We start from the raw sequence: 17,873 nt of genomic DNA on the forward strand, positions 1-17,873 counted from the left end.
CCCCCCGCCCCTTGTATTTGGATAATCAGAGCAAAACCGAGCCTCCTGGAAGCCGAGTATTGACCCCGTGCCCTCGTTCTCTCCCGCGCTCGTCCGAAGTCGAGGCCTCCTCAGTTCGCGAAGTCCCGCAATCGGGGATCGGAACAGGCGTTTATGTTTTGCAACTATGCGGAAGCGAGGGATCCCAGTTGTTGCTCGGGCGCTACTCTCCCGGCCATTTTTGTCATCTCGGGCCTCCTTTCGCCTGTTGCAACTGCAAAACGAGGCAATCAGAAGTTTGCTGAGCTAAGTTAAGGGCAGTGTGCCTGGGCCGGTCCTAGCGGTCCTCGGGGCCCAGCGGGGCTGGGTGCGGGTACCCCTACGCCGGTTGGGGGAACGCAGCCGCGGGCGTCCGTCTGGGGCGCAGACGGAAACAGGTGGGGTCGGAGGACGCCCCACCGCGGGGTCCCGGGGCCTTGCTCCTCCCCGGACAGGGCGGGACGGGGAAGTCCCGCCCAGAAGGCCCGGGCCCTGGAGCTGGGCGGCCCCTGGAGCTGCGCCCGCCTCCTTCCTGCCGCGGCGACCCCGGGCTCAGAGGGCGGGTCTGAGCCCAGAGGGGGAGAGGCTGGCGGGTCATGCCCTGGTTGCCCCGCGCCGCGCTCCTTTGGGACCTGGTCCTGGGCTTTTTGGGCACCGCCGCCTTCCTGGTCGACCTGGGCGCCGACCTCTGGGCCGCCGTCCAGTATGTGCTCAGCGGCCGCTACCTGTGGGCCGCGCTGGTGCTGGCGCTGCTGGGCCTCGCGTCTGTGGCGCTGCAGCTCTTCAGCTGGGTCTGGTTGCGCGCCGACCCCGTCGGCTTGCACGCGTCCCAGCCCCCAGGCCGCTGCCTGGCACTGCTGCATCTCTTGCAGCTGGGCTACCTGTACAGGTGAGCGCCCCGCCCTCGGGGGGAGGGAAGAGGGACGGAGCCCAGCGGCACCTGCAGCTGGGCTGGTAGCACAGGGGAGAGCACGGACACCGGGGAGGGGCTGGGAAGGAGAGGATGGGGACCCGGGGGGGAAGCCAAGCCCTTGTGGGCACCTCTGCCTACAGGTGAGCTCCCCGCCCCTAAAGAAAGAGAACACCCGTTGACAGCCGTCAGAGCCCAGCTAGTCCTACCCTCTGGCACGGGGGAAGAAACTGAAGCCCAGAGAAGAAAAGGAGGCACATGATTTGGAGCCCGACCTCTCTGGGATCCAGTCCTAGCTAATCTACCATCTGTGGCGTCATTCCTGCCGTTCTCTGAGCCTCGGTTTCCTCCTGTGTTAAAAGGCGGCAGTAATCGAGAGACATCTCTGGCAGGGGCGGGGGCGGGGGGGCTATTGTGAGGAGCGAAGGCAAGAGTGGGAACGTGACTAGCATGGTGCCGGGGGTCTTGGCAGAATCTAGGGTAATGGCAGACCCAGGTGTTCCTTTTGGCTGTGGATGGGGCCTTGGGCGACTCACTTGAGCCCTCTGGGTCCCAGTTTACTCTTTGTTCCAGTGGGGATGGTTATAGTGCCTGCCTCAGTTTGGGAGGGATTAAACGAACTAAGACCTGTAAGTTGCTTTGATGCAGGGTAAGCATTCGACAAATGTCAGCCAGCTTGATTACTTGGGTCCCTGGGGAGCTTCAGCAGCCGGGACCCCCCAGAGCAGAGCCCCGTTCTCTCAGCCCTTCTTTCCCACTTTTGTTCTCCCTGCCCCACCCCCGCACCCCCAGCGCCGGCAAGAGGGCAGAGATGGGGTCTGACTCATCCATGCCCCTTGAGCCAGCCAGGGCCGGGCACAGGCTGGGGCCCAGCAAATCTGTGTGGACTGTACTCCTTTTCAGCACTGGCAGGGCCCCCTCCAGTTGAGGAAACTGAAACCAAGGGATCAGAGCCGTGTGATGAAGTCAGGACGTGATGTGATCTGGGTAGGGATGAGGTGGCTGGAGGCGGGATCTGCTCTCGAATCCATTTCACAGATGCTCTCCACATCTTGCTCTGACGAAGCTGCGTTGAGTCTCCGGGGGTGGACAAGAGGAGCTTGGAATCTTGGAGTTTTGCCTGAGGGACTGCACAGGCATCAGTTACGTGCCAGCCGGGCATGAAGGGGTGCAGCTACCCCGTCCCAGTGGGCCTCAGTGAGCCCTGAATCCATAACTGTATCATGTGTCTTCCCTTCTGTTTCTGCTGAGCACGAGGCAGACGGACTATACTGAACTTTGGTTTTGAAAATGGGGTCTCTACCTGTCTGTGACTAGACTGAGGCGGGGCCCTTGGGGACCAGAGGCAGAGGCTCCTGCTGAGGGAGAGCCCCAACCTGGGCCTGCCCCCCTGCTCCCTTAGTGTATTGTCAAGTCTGTCCAGGAAAAGTGACAGTAAATGTCTGATGAATGAATTCACAGTGAGTGAATGGGCTCACCTCCCAGTGGACAACCGAGGTCAGTTCTGGGTGGGGGAGATCTTGGGGCACCTTCCACTACCTCCCTCATGCCAATGGGTCGGTCACCCATGCCTATCTCTCCAGCCTCTGGGCTCGCTTTTAACTCTGCCTTGGACTCCATGCCCATCACTCTGGGCAGTCCTCTTAAATGGATCTGTGCTTCCATTCTAACCCCTCCATCCCTCCCACATCTCCACAGCCAGGGTGATCTTTCCATAGCACAGTCTGACCTATCTTGCCCGGGCTCAGAAGCTCTCAGTGGCCCCCCCTTCCCCACAGGATCCTAAGAAATTCTTATGCTTGCTAACATTTGAGAACTATCACCTGAGGCAATTTCATAGTATGCCTTTGAAATTCAGACAGCTTTGGGTTCAAATCCTGTTTCCACCATTTATTAGCGCTTTCGTCCTGTTTCCCTATCTGTCAAATGGGGATGTTGTAAGGAGTACATGGGACAAGGTTTGTGATGACCTTGGGACGTGCTGGCCAGCTGGAGCGGCGGTAGTTGTATTGATCCCCACTTTACGATGGGAAACAAGTTCAGTGAGGTTAAGTCACTGGTGCCCAAGGCCCCACGGCATGTAAGTGACAGACTAGGATCAGAGCCCGTCCGCATCTACCCAGCGGGGGAGGGAAGGTGGAACATCGCAGGACACTAACCTGGCCCCTTGGGGCATCCGTATGTGCTGCCTAGGTGCGTGCAGGGGCTGCAGCAGGGGCTGCTGGTGTGGCAGCAGGAGGCGCCCTCTGACTTTGACCTGGCTTATGCCGACTTCCTGACTCTGGACATCAGCATGCTGCGGCTCTTTGAGACCTTCTTGGAGACGACTCCACAGCTCACGCTGGTGCTGGCCATTGTGTTGCAGAGCGGCCGGGCCGAGTCCTACCAGTGTGAGTGATGGGGCCAGTGGCCAGCCCCCCTTTTCATGGCTTGGGAAAGCTTCCGACAAATGTCAGGAGTGTTTTCACTCTTTTATAAAAGCTGCTTAGAAAACAGGAGAATACCCTTTAGCCCGGCAGGTCTGCGTTCAACCCTTTAGCCTTCTGAGTCAGGATGAATGACAGTAACAGCGGCCATGACGATCGAGGGCCAGCTATCAGCCGGGCCCCCTGTAAAGTGCTGTATGGTCGGCATTACTCCCACGCACAGCAGCCCTACAGGTTGTGCTACGTTTCTCTCCATTTTACCTGAGAGGGAAGAGGTGCAGAAAGGTGAAGTAATCTGCCCGGGGCACATAGCATCCACTGGGCACGTATTTTTGTCCGTTTGAGGGATGTGGGTGTCTAGGATCAGGGCTACATGGAGCCAGTCTACACTCTATGTGCATGGGAGGCAGGGAGTGAGGGAAGACACAGCTTTCCCTAACTTTATTTAGTGAACATTTATGTAGCTGCTATTATGTGCCAGGTACTGGGCTCCAGGGGTCCCAGCGGAGCAGAATGTTTCGTCCCCTCAAGGAGCTCGGAGACAAGGAGATTGATAATTACCGTGTGCTAAGACTCCAGACAGAAGTGGCTGAGATGTTACAGGTCACCGGTAACCTGTAAGAGCGGGGTGGGGTGGAGTAGGGTCAGGATAAGTGTCCTCAGGGGCCATTCAGGCTGGAACTCGCAGGGCACGTGCTCCTGGTCTACCTAACATTGTGGGCTAAGCTTGTCCAGGTCAGAGAATGCGGTGTGCTGGGCAAACTGGAAGGATATCAGCCAGGTAGTTTGAAAGGGACGTGGGCCACAGATCTGCTTCCAGGGTGGGGGCGGGCTTCCTAGTCCATAACAGTTTCCCAGTAAACACCTGTTGACTGACCACCGTGGGAAAGGGCAGGGGAGGAAGCATTCTAGAGACATTCCAGCGCTGCCTCTATCCCTCCCTGGAGGTCCAGTGCTTCTAGTCCAGGGTGGGCGACCAGGAGGTGGGATAGAATCTCCACCGTAACCTTGGAGTGTCGAGAAATCAAGCAAGACGAAGGCCCAGCCTGAGCTGAGACATCCTATCTGTGTGGCAGAGACATCCCTCCTGGCCCGGAGTGCGGCTTCACGCAGGAAACCCTGGGATTTCCTGCTTCCATTTCTGGGACCACAGAAGGGGAACTGGGATTGCTGATTTTCAGTCCCAAGAAAGCCTTGGGCTCTTCCGGGAAAGGAAGGGGTTACAGGGCCCCAGAAGATGCTCAGGGTGTGGCCAGGGCCCGGGGTCCTGGATGCTGGGTGACAGGGTGCAGATGAGGGTAAGTCACACCCCCTTCATCCGTGAAGAATATCACCATGGTAGTACCTGAAAAGTAAAGCTTTGTGGTGCAGGGCAGACTCCATATTTGAACCCCAGCTCGGTGTTTGGTTGCCTGAATGGATGTTTTCCAGGTGTAGTTTCCCTTCAGCTATCAGGGGCTGCCACACCCACCTCTGGGGGGCTGTGACCTCTAGGGAGCGCCAGGAAGGCTGCCCACAGGGCTCACCTGTTTCCACTTGCTCTCTGTAGGGGTCGGCATCTGCACATCCTTCGTGGGTATCTCGTGGGCTCTGCTTGACTACCACCGGGCCTTGCGCACCTGCCTCCCCTCCAAGCCGCCCCTGGGGCCAGGCTCCTCTGTGGTCTACTTCCTGTGGAACCTGCTGCTGCTGTGGCCCCGAGTCTTCGTCGTGGCCCTCTTCTCAGCTCTCTTCCCCCACTATGTGGCTCTGCACTTCTTGGGCCTGTGGCTGGTGCTGCTCTTCTGGGTCTGGCTTCAGGGCACGGACTTCATGCCAGATTCCTGCTCCGAGTGGCTGTACCGGGCAACCGTGGCCACCATTCTTTATTTCTCCTGGTTCAACGTGGCCGAGGGCCGTACCCGAGGCCGCGCCGCCATCCACCTGGTGTTCCTCCTGAGTGACAGTGTTCTCATGGCGGTCACTTGGCTGACTCACATCGCCTGGCTGCCCAGTGGGATCCCACTGCAGACGTTGCTGCCTGTGGGCGGCGTCTGCGTCCTCCTGGGCCTGGCTCTGCGGCTTGTCTACTACCGCTGGCTGCACCCTAGCTGCCGCTGGGAGCCTGACCGCGTGGATGGGACCCGAGGCCTCGGCTCCCTCGAGTGGCGTCGGCTGCCTCAGAACAGGCGCATGGCCCAGTTGGCTCAGACCTTTTTCCCCAGGGTTAGGGATGAGGCTGCTTTGCCACAGAAGGGAGAGGTGAACGGGGTCCTTTGAGGCAGGGTCAGACCCAGCAGGGGACAGAACAGATGGCATCAGTTGGTGGAACCGATTCACTCTTGATTCACTCAAGAAGCACTTAATGCCTGATGTGCCGGGCACCGGAGACCAGAGCTGAATAAGGCAGAGGCCTGATTTCAAGGACAAGAACGAGATGAGAAAGGCTGGGCCCTGGAGGATCAAGGGCCCTAGTTATGTACAAGGCACTTTGGGAGGAAAGAAGAGACCCCCCCCCTTCCCCTGCCAACCAGTATAGCTGGTGCCCCAAAGTTCCTAGTGCTGGCATTTTCACCTCCCTGGCCACCTCTAAAATTGGTAGAGGTGCTGTCCTACCCCTTGGTTTCCGTGTCCTGGGCTAGAAGGTCCAGGACCTGCAGGATGTGTTCTCCAGAATTCTTCCTCCCTGCCCCACCCGTCATTCAGTTCATTCAACAAATGTTTACTGGGAGCAATTTCTGTGCCAGGAACATTCTATCCTTGGGACCTGAGCAGGATCAGCTGCCACCCGAGCTTCATCTCTTACCCTCTCCAGCTACTCCTGAGTAAGCTGTCACGGTGGAAGCCGGGGATGTCCAACTAGTGGCCCCTGTCAACCTTCCCAAGAGCTCTGTGCCGCTGGCCCCGACTCTGGTCCTGCTCTCTAGGGGCCACCTTTCAACCAAGTGCTTCTGAATCTGTGGTCTGGGCCAGGGCTCAGCCCAGAATGTTTCTTATACTTTAGGCAGTACACTTTCTACCTCAGAGTTGATGTGGAGAGGAAGAGGTGTGTGCGCATATGTGTCTCTGCAAGTGGACACGTGTGTGTTGTTTTTGTTCAGTATTATTAAACAGTATTATTACAGTATTATTAAAACCTCATGGAACCCTCCAACCTGGTCGTGTCACTGAACTAAATCTAGAGTTCAAAGCCACCTGGAAAGAAGGGCCAGGGACATGAAGTTCACCCCTTAAAATCGATAAAGGTCCTGGGACCAGAGAAGACAGCTGGCACAGGCTGGACTTCTCAAGCTTGTTCTCCAAGTTTCGGAGATGGTAAGCCACTGCGGGTTGATGGTCGCCAGGTGGGCATCAGAACCCAGATCTGGAGCGACGCTAGCGTGTGCTGTTAACCTGCTGTGCTGCTAGGCTGGCAGGAGTAGCCACAAACGCCTTTAGTATCAGGAAGTGAGTACCTGAGCCTGGGTGAAGAAAGGTCTTTTTGCTGGGGGCTCAGGGAGCAGGTCAGTGAAGAGGCAGCTTAGGGGATGTGGGTGGTCAGTGATGCCAGGGAAGTGCAACTTTAGTTGCTCTGGAAGGTTTGGGGTTTGGGGAAACAAAGGAAAAGGGCACTGGCGAGAAGAAAAGGTGCAGTCATCCCCTTGAGGGGACCCAGGATCGTCTCAGTTCTATTATTCATTTTAGTGCAGACACAATAAACAGGATAAATAAAACTGTATGAGAGAGTGTAAAAGAAGGAAAGGGCACAGGGAGAGGTGAATGCATGCTGTGGGTGGGAGTTAGAATTTTATATAATGGCCAGGGGATGCGTCCCTGAGAAATGGATTCAGCCCTGAAGGAGATGAGGGTCAGAACCACACAGGTGCACTGTATCCCAGAGACCAAATCAGCAGCGACTGGTGGGGGAGGCTTGTGCGGCTACACTGGCCTAGAGCCAAGGATGCCGGAGATAATGGTTGGGGCGGGGGGAGGGCGCGGGGAGGCCCTGCTTCCTGACATACATAGAAAGGTAAGGCTGAAAGGATCTCTAGGATCAATCCGCCCAGCGATTCCCAGATTTGAATTTCACGGATCCGTAAAATGGCCCACATGGCTACCAACTTAATTTTAACAGAAGGCAGTAAAAACTACCAACCAATATTTTCATCATCTCAGGATAGGATATTAACAGCCTCAGAAAAATGACCATTCTTTTGACTACATTTAAATACACAGAAACACATCCATAAGTAAAATCACTGTGATTTTTTTCAACTCACTGGGAATATCAAGGGTTGAGACCGCAGTGGGTGGGCTTAACGCCCAAACTAGTCTCCGACATTTCCTAATGGTTTCACTAACACAAATATTGTGCTATTTACTTTTCCATGCTTCTTCCTGTCATACATGGAGATTGGGTTCAGGGGAGAGGCCATATATACTCAAAGAGAAGACAGTGTTTTAGGCAATTCCCCACTTTCCCCTGAGAAAAATCCAAAAAATGTGTTTTTACCGTTTTGGCTAAATCTATAATCACTGAATGAAATTATCAAATGATGGTAATATGTAATTAAATTGAAACAACATAGTGTACTACCTAAAACCTGTGGAACGAAGCAGTCACTTCTTCATTTGTATATAGTTTACAGTTTTTTGTTTTTTTTTTAACATTTATTTATTTTTGAGACAGAGAGAGAGCATGAACAGGGGAGGGTCAGAGGAAGAGGGAGACATAGAATCTGAAACAGGCTCCAGGCTCTGAGCTGTCAGCACAGAGCCCGATATGCGGGGCTCGAACCCACAGACCGTGAGATCATGACCTGAGCCGAAGTCGGACACTTAACCAACTGAGCCAGCCAGGCGCCCCTATAGTTTACAGTTTTAAAAAGATGACAGTGACATTATTTACAATTAGAAATTTCAAGATTCCTATTAAGATTTTTTTTTTTTTTTTTTGGTAGAGACAGAGAGCCCATGTGAGGGGCAGAGAGAGAGAATCCCAAGTAGGCTCCACGCCCAGTGCAGAGCTCAACCCGGGGCCTGATCTCATGACTGTGAGATCATGACTTAAGCTGAAATCCAGTTGGGACGCTTAACTGACTGAGCCACCCAGGGCCCCAAGGCAATGCCCTTTTCTAAGGGGGAATTGATCTGGGAAAAAATACATCTTACAGTCTGACATGTGTGGTACTTGGAAGCTATACCCAAATTCTGGCCTCCTTCACTGGAATAAAAGGCAAATAGATTCTCAACTGTTTTCCAAACCAGTGAGGGACAGTCAGACTCGAATCTGAAGAAATGAAATGAGAAAAAATAGTTGATGTGACATGAAATCAGGCCAAATCAAGCAAGGTTTGGTACCAGTTTGTCAGTTTTATTGCTTTTGCATTTTCAGCTCATCACAGCAAGGTATTGATTTCTCTTTAAGTTTTAGCACATTTGACAGCAAATGAAAGCTCTGATCATTCCAGTCCTAAACTTTAAAAAGCAATAGATTTTAGAAACAATTAAGAAATAAACTTTCCATTGCAAGTTATTTTAAAATATTTCTGTTATTTCCCCCATGTACATTTATTTATACCAAAATTTTTTTGTTTTTTTGTTTTACTTTTTTGATGAAATTAATGACTGAATTATTGAAAGGGTGCCATCATTCTAACGAGCTCTTCAGATTTTCTTCTAATGAAGGCCTATTTAGAGCCTACTTTGCTGGGCAACTGGGCTGATCCTACTCAGAAAAGACACAGGAGCAAACTGTATAGAAAATAAAAACTTTATTCTTTCAAGTTTATAAGATAGTTCCCATTACATATAACATTATGGTCAAGGACTCTACACAGCCACGAATGCCCGCAGTCACATAAATATATCCAATCCACTCAATGCCTTCTTCTGCTAAGTGAGGCATCAGAAGTCCAGAGGGTCATGTTTTGAATAGAAGTTATCCTTAATGAGATGGCTCCTGTCAGTGCATCAGGAACTAGCCAAGGAGCCTTGCTTGTTGGAGCTGACTCAGAGAGGAAGGGACAGAGGGCCTGCTAATCAGGGATGGGACAGAACTAGATTTTCCCTCATAGTTTAAGATATTTTAGAATCCCAGAATTCAGATTTGGCTTCTTTGTAAGTGTGAACATCTGGAGAGTTCCAACTTTTGGATGAAAACGGAAACCAATTTAGTGGTAAGAAGTAGAAGCCTCCTCAAGAAGGCCCCTAACTGCCCCCCTTCTACAGGAGTTAGGAGAGGAAGACCCAAACTCACCACCGTTGGCTTAGACCAGGAAGGGGAAGAATGTGGCTCTGCCTCTATACTCCTCTCCCCCATGGTTCAGTGGCACTGACACCCATTCAAAGCAGTGAACATCTTGGTGCTCCACATGCTGCAGCTAGAGTTTGCCAATCAGGTTCTACCTGGAGCTTTAAAGGTGAGTTTGTGTAAACTGCGAACAAGCTGTGGCACAAGTCTCCTGGGACACTAGCTTTGCCCCCCACCCCCAACTTGCAGAAGACAGGAACACCCCAAACCGAATAAAAGCCCAAATAGGCATCTAAATCTGGAACAGGCATCTATTCTCCTGGACACCAGCAGCCGCCCCAGGGGCATTGGGACAGAGTGATGCTAAGGCACAGTCAGTTTTACATTCGAAAGTCAAGCCACCTCTTAAACCCAGGACACATCTGACAACTTCAGATCCCGTACTAGAGACAGTCCTCACCGTGAAATGTGCAGACCCATCTTATAGAACCCACAGTGCCCAGCTGGGGGACAGACTCATCACGTGGCTAATTTCCTGGGGACACTTTCACATAAAGAGGCTTCCCTCTTGAAGAAATGACCCACTGTATCCTTTGGCCCTCAGCTTCCAAGAGCTCTTGGTGCTACCCACTTACTCTCCTTTCCAGATCTTTGTGCTGGGGAGGAAGAAAACACAGGGTAAAAGAAGAACACTGCATTCTCTGGACAACTCACTTTGGCAAAGAGGAATCAGGAAGCTCCCACCTTCTGTCTGCCTTATAAGGAGGGCAGCAATAACCAGAAAAATGCAGAGGTTGTTCTGCTCAACAGAGCTTCCTCACCTCTTTTAGCCAATTTCAAGTTCCTTTTGCAAAGACTGAAGCTGGGCAGTCACGGCGGGGAGGAGGAAATGCCATTGAAAGAGGGGTCCAAGTCATATTACAGGGATAAAGAGCTTCTCCCAAGGGGCAGGGAGAGGGAAGTGTTTGCGTGTGGACCTATGTGCACGATGGGGGTACCCACATCCACAGCCTCACGAGCCTGAAGTATAGTGCCAACCAGATGGCCTATGTCCAGTGCAAGAAACCAACAGTTATACTGCCAGTATGGGGAGAGCTTGGGCCCTGGAAGAAAGACCCATCATGGAGATTTCTAGGATCAATTATCAAGCAAGGCAGAGCAGCATCTGGACAGCTATGCTGAACATAGACCATGGCAAGTTGGCCTCAGAGTACATGCCCCGTCTCTTCCCCCACCTGCCAATGGAGACAAGGCCAAAGAGGCAGCTGAGTCATGAGCACTGACTTCAACTCCTCCCCCAAAACTGTTCCCCTAAAATTGTAATGAAGCACTTTCTCAATCAGTTCTGAAGGAATGTGTATATCAGCCTTTCTCTGCTGCTATTTGGGTGGCCTGGCATTGGAAGGAGTCTGGCCTCTTTATGCTGCAACATCTCTGGAAATGGATATGCAGTATCTTGGAGGGCAGGCAATTATAGCTGGGGTTGGTCAAGGGATGCCTCCTACTGAGGACCCAGACTGCATACCTGAGGTGCTTAGATGATTACCTTTCTCCATGCAGCCTGGGAGACGCTGAACTTCCTCAGCTCTAGGGAGTTGATCGTGCCTGAGCAGATGCCCTGGTTGGTCTTGGAGGGATGAAGCACCCACAAACACAGCTGGGCTGTAAGGCTGGGATTAGTTGTCCGGCACCCACCGATCTTCCCAGAGGTCAGGGTGAGAGATGTTCCTCCATTTGGCCCAGGAGTAAATGTTCAGGCATAGAATGCCTGAGGGTGCTCCAGCACCCTCATTTAAATCAGGAAAGTCTTTCTGGCCTTCTGTTTTCCCATTTTATAATGGGATTTGAGAAGCAGGGAGAGATCTGGGTAAATATATGCCCAGAATACCTTTCTTGGCTTAAGGGCTTCAAAGGAAGTCAAATGTAGTTAGGAGTCTATTCTTAGACTTGATTTAACTTCTTGGGTCCAAAGCCGAAGGATTGGCCAGAGCTGCATGGAGGTGGATGTGAGGTACAGAAGGCAGGAAAGGGGCAAGAATCTAGTACTGATGACTAAGAAGGAAGAGAAGGCTGTAGGGGTGAGCATCTGTTGGGGAAGGGTGCTTCTCTGCAGGAGGAAAAGATGGAATCTTCTTGTTCCAAGAGCCAAAGCAGCAGAAATTCATACGAAGCCTTAGTCCTTTTCCTCCAGTTTGGAGGTAAGCCCACTGGGACACAGCCTTTGGATAGAGGCAAGCTGAAGGCTTAGAATTTACTGTCTTAAGAGGGGGAACTTCTAGGGTTGTGCCATTTGGTTAAAGGGGGACAGGGATTGGAAAAGCGACTAAGGCTTCTAGGATGGGAAACACCAAAGTCTAAAGTTAATCAGTGTCCAGTGCCCCACAGTTCAGCAAACTAGGAGATGGAAGAACAGGAAGGAAACCACCCTAGAGAGCAGACCACTGGAGCAGCTAAAGAGGTGCTACTGTCACAGAGAGGTATTTTAGATATTTCAATCGCTATTTTCCAAGGAAACTTTACACACCCCTTTCTTGCTAGAAAAAGAAAGGAGGGAAAACCTGCTTCAGAGACCAGACCCTTAACTATAAAAATAACATGTACATTCCCTGGGAATATGTTCTACAGCTAAGGAGATTACAAAGACTGCGAGAGATGGTGTCACAAAAGTCTGCCACATTTATCCTGTTAACTGCAAGTTCAGAGCAGTTCTCAAACTGGTCATGAACTAAGAGCGCAACTCTGCCCCAAGAATTTCCTTTTCTTTTCTTCATTTTTTGAAACAAAATCAAACAAAACAAAAACCAGAAGAATTAAAAGCACTGTAGCTGCGGTGAGTCTATTGTTCTCTCAATCCAACTGTCTCCTGCCTCTACACGAGGATGAACACGGGGCTGCAGCTCACTCTTAGCAAAAATAAGCTTCATCCCTTGCAGCTGTTGGTTCTGTGTTCTCACCAGTGTTCCGTGGAGAAAGAGAGAGAGACACGCACACACAGAGACAGAGACAGAGACAGAGAGAGTTCCCAGACAGTTTCAGTCTCCAGCTCCCTTCAGGAGTGAAAAGGAGCTCATGGGGAAGGGTCTTCATTCCAGTTCTTAGAGAAAATCAAGCTCCAAAGCCTGGTGGAGGGACACTAGGTCTCCATGGTTTGTGATTCTCCAGAAAGGCATGTTGTGCTGGAAGAGAGGGGACAGTTGATAGTTGATTAACCCAACTTCTTTTGGGAGCTCATATTTATCCATATACCCATTCCTCTCACCAAGATACTTGGTACTCCTCTCTACTTCTGCCCACCTTCTAGGGCTATTATAAGGATCAAGTGAGTCATATGCGTAAGGACTTTGTACACTACAGGACACTTTACAAAAGTGAGAGATTTTTTATTAGGTCTTTAGCGGTAACTGTGCATTTATGATATATGCTCATTCTAGCTACTACATAGGGTCTTTAGGATCAAATAAAATGACCCACATAAGAAATCAGTATTAATATTACATTGCTTTTTTATAGATGGTTAGTAAGTTTCAGAGCTACAAAGCCCATATCTTGTTTACGGCTAAGATGCAGAATACATACATCTGAGAAATAATAATCCCATTTACTATGTTGTCAGAATCCTGTGCAGAATACTGTGTGTTCTGGAAGCCACTTAAAAAAAATTATTCAGCAAAACTAAAAGGCAACCAACAAAATGGGAGAAGATATTTGCAAACGACATATCAGATAAAGGGTTACTATCAAAATCTATAAAGAACTTATCAAAGTCAACACCCAAAAAACAAATAATCCAGAAGAAGAAATGGGCAAAAGACATGAATAGACACTTCTCCAAAGAAGACATCCAGATAGCCAACCGACACATGAAAAAATGCTCAACATCACTCATCATCAGGGAAATAGAAATCAAAACCACAGTGAGATACCACCTCAAAACAGTCAGAATGGCTAACATGAACAGCTCAGGCAACAAGAGATGTTTGCAAGGATGTGGAGAAAGAGTATCTCTTTTGCACTACTGGTGGGAATGCAAACTGGTGCAGACACTCTGGAAAACAGTATGGAGGTTCCTCAAAAAACTAAAAATAGAACTACCCTACAACCCAGCAATTGCACTACTAGGTATTTATCCAAGGGATACGGGTGTGCTGTTTCAAAGGGGCACATGCACCCCCATGTTTATAGCAGCACTATCAACAATAGCCAAAGTATGGAAAGAGCCCAAATGTCCATCGATGGATGAATGGATAAAGAAGATGTGTGTGTGTGTGTGTGTGTGTGTATACACACACACACACACACACACACACACACACAATGGAGTATTACTCAGCAATCAAAACTAGAGAAGACAAATATCATATGACTTCACTCATATGAGGACTTTAAGATACAAAACAGATGAACATAAGGGAAGGGAAGCAAAAACAATATAAAAACAGGGAGGGGGACAAAACAAGACACTCCTAAATATGGAGGAGGGGCTAAATGGGGAAGGGGCATTAAGGAACCTACTCCTGAAATCACTGTTGCCCTATATGCTAACTTGGATACAAATTAAAAAAAAAATTAAACTAAAAAAAATTTTTTGTTCCTGGAAGCCACATTTTTTTTTTTTTTAATTTTTTTTTTAACCTTTATTTATTTTTGAGACAGAGGGAGACAGAGCATGAATGGGGGAGGGTCAGAGAGAGGGAGACACAGAATCGGAAACAGGCTCGAAGCTCCGAGCCATCAGCCCAGAGCCCGACGCAGGGCTCGAACTCACGGACCGCGAGATCGTGACCTGGCTGAAGTCGGACACTTAACCGACTGCGCCACCCAGGCGCCCCGGAAGCCACATTTTAAAGAAGGGATCTGAAAAATCCAAGTGTTGGAAACCATGTTTTATGAAGCTGAAGGGGATTAGCTCTACTGACTGTTTTGCTCAAATTGGTTGCAAATTACCTGGAACGCTGAAGTCCTACAACAGTTATTTTGGCATGCAGCTCAGGGTTTTTTCGAGCATGCTGCTCACACATAATATTTAAAGGGCTTTTAATATGCAGAAGAGGAAACAGACGTGTTATGCTGTGCTCAGGACTAGGACCAGGATGTGAAAGTTAGAGACATGAGTTTTAGTTCTGTGGAAGGAGGAACATCCTAACAGCTTGGGTGGCCCCATGGTAGAACAGGACACCTAGGAAGCGGACTCCCCATTCTTGGGTTTATTCAAGCAAGAATCAGAACGTCTTCTGTCAAAGTGGCTGCAGAAAAGGTCCCTCACAGGGTAGAGGTTGAACTGGATGGAACTCTAAAGGCATTTTCCAGTGGGTATATCAATAATAGATGATTTTTTTTTTTTTTAAAGAAGCCAGTTGGACATCACTTTGGCTTCTGCAGTTAATATTCTTTTTTGTTTTAATTGTTTACTTATCTATTTTTAAATTCATTCATTTATTTTGAGACAGACAGAGAGCGCGCTTGCAGGGGAGGGGTAGAGAGAATCCCAAGCAGGCTCCGCACTGTCAGCGCAGAGCCTGACATGGGGCTCAGACTCACAAACTGTGAGATCATAACCTGAGCAGAAATCAAGAGTCAGGCGCTTAACCAACTGAGCCACCCAGGTGCCCCTCAATGGTAGATGATTACAGGCATCAGCTTAGAGGCACCAACTCTGCTAATGACTGAAGTTGTTCTTTATCTCCCCCACTCCCTTCTTCAAACCAAGAAGCACTGATGCCTCCATCTACTAGTTTCTAGTGTCTTTCCCAGAGGGCAACAAGTACTTTAGAATCAAAGCCTCAGAGATAACACATGAGAAAAAAAGAAAAAGAAAAAGAAAGAAATGCTACATAAAATGGTAAATGAAAACATTATGAGGTAATCATGCCACCAGATTACCAATCACACAGTTTATTAATAGTGGAAGTTTTTACATTAACTGGGTGAAGAAATCAGGACAGCTGGTCCTAGTTGGCAACCTACCACCTCCAAGTCTAAGAAACAGAGTTGCTGGAAAGAAACTAGGGTAGGGGAAAAGAACTTCTGCAGATCCATTTAATAAATGCAGAGGAGGATAAGTAAACTGTCCAAAGTCACATAGCTAAATAAACAGATGAGATCTGAACCAATCTACTGTTAGATTACAGAGCCAAGACTCTTTCATCTACTGTTTCCTGTATTAAGATGAGGTGACCTGGAGTTGGGACCTGCATAGTGAGGAGGTTAATGTCAGAAGAATCCTTCCTGGGCTTGGAAGCAGAAAGGATTTTATCTAAATTTCTACTTGATTGTAGTGGCTTTTTGAAGATCTAAAGCCTGGAAAAGTCAGAGTGATTTGCTTTCTTTTTTTTTTTTTTTTTTTAAGAGAGAGAGAGAGAGAGCAAGCATGAGTGGGAGGGAGGGGCAGAGGGAGAGGGGGAGAGAGAAAGAGAATCCCTCTGAGAGGGGCTCAATCCCATGACCCTGGGATCGTGACCTGAGCCGAAATCAAGAGTCAGATGCTCAGCTGACTGAGCCACCCAGGCGCCCCTTTTTGTAGTGAAGTCTCATAGTCTTGGGAAGGCACTGCCCTCTAAGATGAAGATGGAAGATGGGGGTCCCTACAGCAGGGATCAAAGATTTTAAAATTTGAGTGGCAAACAGAAGGGGGATAAGAAGGATCTAACAACTTATAGGGAAAGCTCTATTTGGGGAAACAAACGAACCTCTTTGAAGAAAAACGGGAGAGAAAGAGAAGGGAAAACACTAAAGACACAGCCGATTGCTAAGATTTCTGACCTTTACCATCTTTCTAATTGCTTCATGCATTCCCACACGCACTGTTCTCTTTACCTGTTTGGCTGCAATTTCTTCGTCTCGCCCATCTCCAATCACTACATACGTGACTTTCTTTCCAAACCTAGACACGATTCTCTCGAAGCAGCTCTCCTTACCTGATGAGAAAAAGAAATTTCCCATTAGGACATTCTCCCTACCTTTTTTCAACACCAAAGAGAAGGGCTGCTGCTGGTTCACCTGCCTATGCTTGGACAGAACAAGTAGCAGCCCATGTGGGTAGTTTGGTGGGGAGTAAGCGTGACAGCTAGAGAGCCAGCAGGCCCGCTACCCAAAGAATGGCAAATTGGGCTATTTAGACAACAATGAAGACATCAGGCTTTCTAGGTATTGTGCTTTCTAGGTTCTTATTTTAATCTTCATATTTAGGGTAAAGCCCCTAAGATCTTAGTGTGGGGAATTTTTATAAATGGGAAGCAAAGGAGCCTAAAAAGTGTGACAGCTGGGATACCACTTCTCTTCTCCCTATCTCCTGTACTTTATAGCTTACAAAGCAGCTTTCAAGGGTACTCCTTTAATGAATTCTCAAAATAATCAGTGAGATAACTACCATTTCATATTTACAGATGAAAATGAGACTGAAAAGATTAGAAACTTGTTCTAGATCACAAACAAGCTAGTAGCTACACTTTGGACTCCTGGTTCCAAGTCTAGGTTCTGGCTATTATGCCATGATGAAAGGATGATTTTGGAGGGAAACGTTTTAGTATAGGGAAAAAAAAAAAGTGGAAGCATAAGGTCCTGATTTGTTTGTAACAAGAAATGGGCTAACGGCCATTTTCCTCCCATTCTTCATTTTCCAGAAACAGTCCTAGGCATGAGTCTTATGTCTTTTAGTGGGGTAGAGCCCCAGAGTGCCAATGGATATGGCAGTAAATCTGTCACATCCAGAATATCCTATTATATGTTGTAACTGCAAGCAACTGAGATAGTGTATCTCTGAAACTGACCTTGGGAAAGGGTGATTTAAATCCATGCAGACAGTTGAAAGACACTGGCAATGTATCGAAATTCAAATCCCATGTGAAACACACCAGAAAGATGCACAGATGATACTGGTGTAGGAAAGATACTTTAGTTGCATAAGTAAACAAAAAGGCAATTATCTCCCTTGCTCTTTTCACCATCTTAGACTTTATTTCCCTGTTTCTGTTAGGCAAAGTCCTAACTCTGCTTTCTTCTTCATCCTGCTCCATTAACCTCATCCTTTCTTCTTACCAGACCAGTGACTTAGCACCAAGGTTCCTGAGTGAGGAAGAAAAAAGTGCCTCTTCCTCAAGGCACTTGACTGCCATCTGCTGGAAAACTGTTGCAATACGTATATAAATACATGAACTGGAGAAGACTAGATCGTAATTGACAAGAAAACCTATACACCTTTACTCAGAAGTCCTGCTTGGCACATCTAAGCAACTGCAAGTCTTTGAAATCTCTAGCCCAACTGGCACCTCAAACCAGGTGAACTAGTCACCTGGACCAAACACTAGTCCAC

At 49.0% G+C, this 17,873-nt stretch overlaps 2 protein-coding genes across 4 annotated transcripts in view; one reads left to right on the plus strand and one right to left on the minus strand.

Moving 5' to 3' along the window:
• Positions 1–217: 217 nt before the first annotated feature.
• On the plus strand, positions 218–6,487 carry XKR8 (XK related 8). Its single transcript, XM_086716178.1, has 3 exons — positions 218–907; positions 3,122–3,318; positions 4,904–6,487. Exons 1-3 carry the CDS (start codon positions 615–617, stop codon positions 5,611–5,613), a joined length of 1,200 nt encoding a protein of 399 aa, XP_086572304.1. The 5' UTR covers positions 218–614; the 3' UTR covers positions 5,614–6,487.
• A 2,582-nt stretch (positions 6,488–9,069) lies between these two features.
• Positions 9,070–17,873, minus strand: part of EYA3 (EYA transcriptional coactivator and phosphatase 3) — a 106,261-nt gene continuing 97,457 nt past the window's right edge. For all 3 annotated transcript variants that reach the window (XM_086716177.1, XM_025931916.2, XM_025931910.2), the window contains 2 exons: positions 16,379–16,479; positions 9,070–12,741 (listed from right to left, as the gene is read on the minus strand). In XM_086716177.1, coding sequence (XP_086572303.1) covers positions 12,661–12,741; positions 16,379–16,479 — 182 coding nt within the window. In that variant the 3' untranslated portion in view covers positions 9,070–12,660. The remainder of the gene's footprint in view (positions 12,742–16,378; positions 16,480–17,873) is intronic.

Source organism: Puma concolor, chromosome C1, assembly GCF_028749965.1.
Source record: "Puma concolor isolate L17-30 chromosome C1, mPumCon1.1.hap2, whole genome shotgun sequence".
Taxonomy (NCBI): domain Eukaryota; kingdom Metazoa; phylum Chordata; class Mammalia; order Carnivora; family Felidae; genus Puma; species Puma concolor.

What these genes read in the sequence shown, in the direction of transcription:
- XKR8 (XM_086716178.1), top strand. Translation starts at nt 615, where the DNA reads ATGCCCTGGTTGCCCCGCGCCGCGCTCCTTTGGGACCTGGTCCTGGGC. An exon ending in CAGCTGGGCTACCTGTACAG is followed by an intron (nt 908 to 3,121) that starts GTGAGCGCCCCG and finishes TGTGCTGCCTAG; the next exon opens with GTGCGTGCAGGGGCTGCAGC. An exon ending in CCGGGCCGAGTCCTACCAGT is followed by an intron (nt 3,319 to 4,903) that starts GTGAGTGATGGG and finishes TGCTCTCTGTAG; the next exon opens with GGGTCGGCATCTGCACATCC.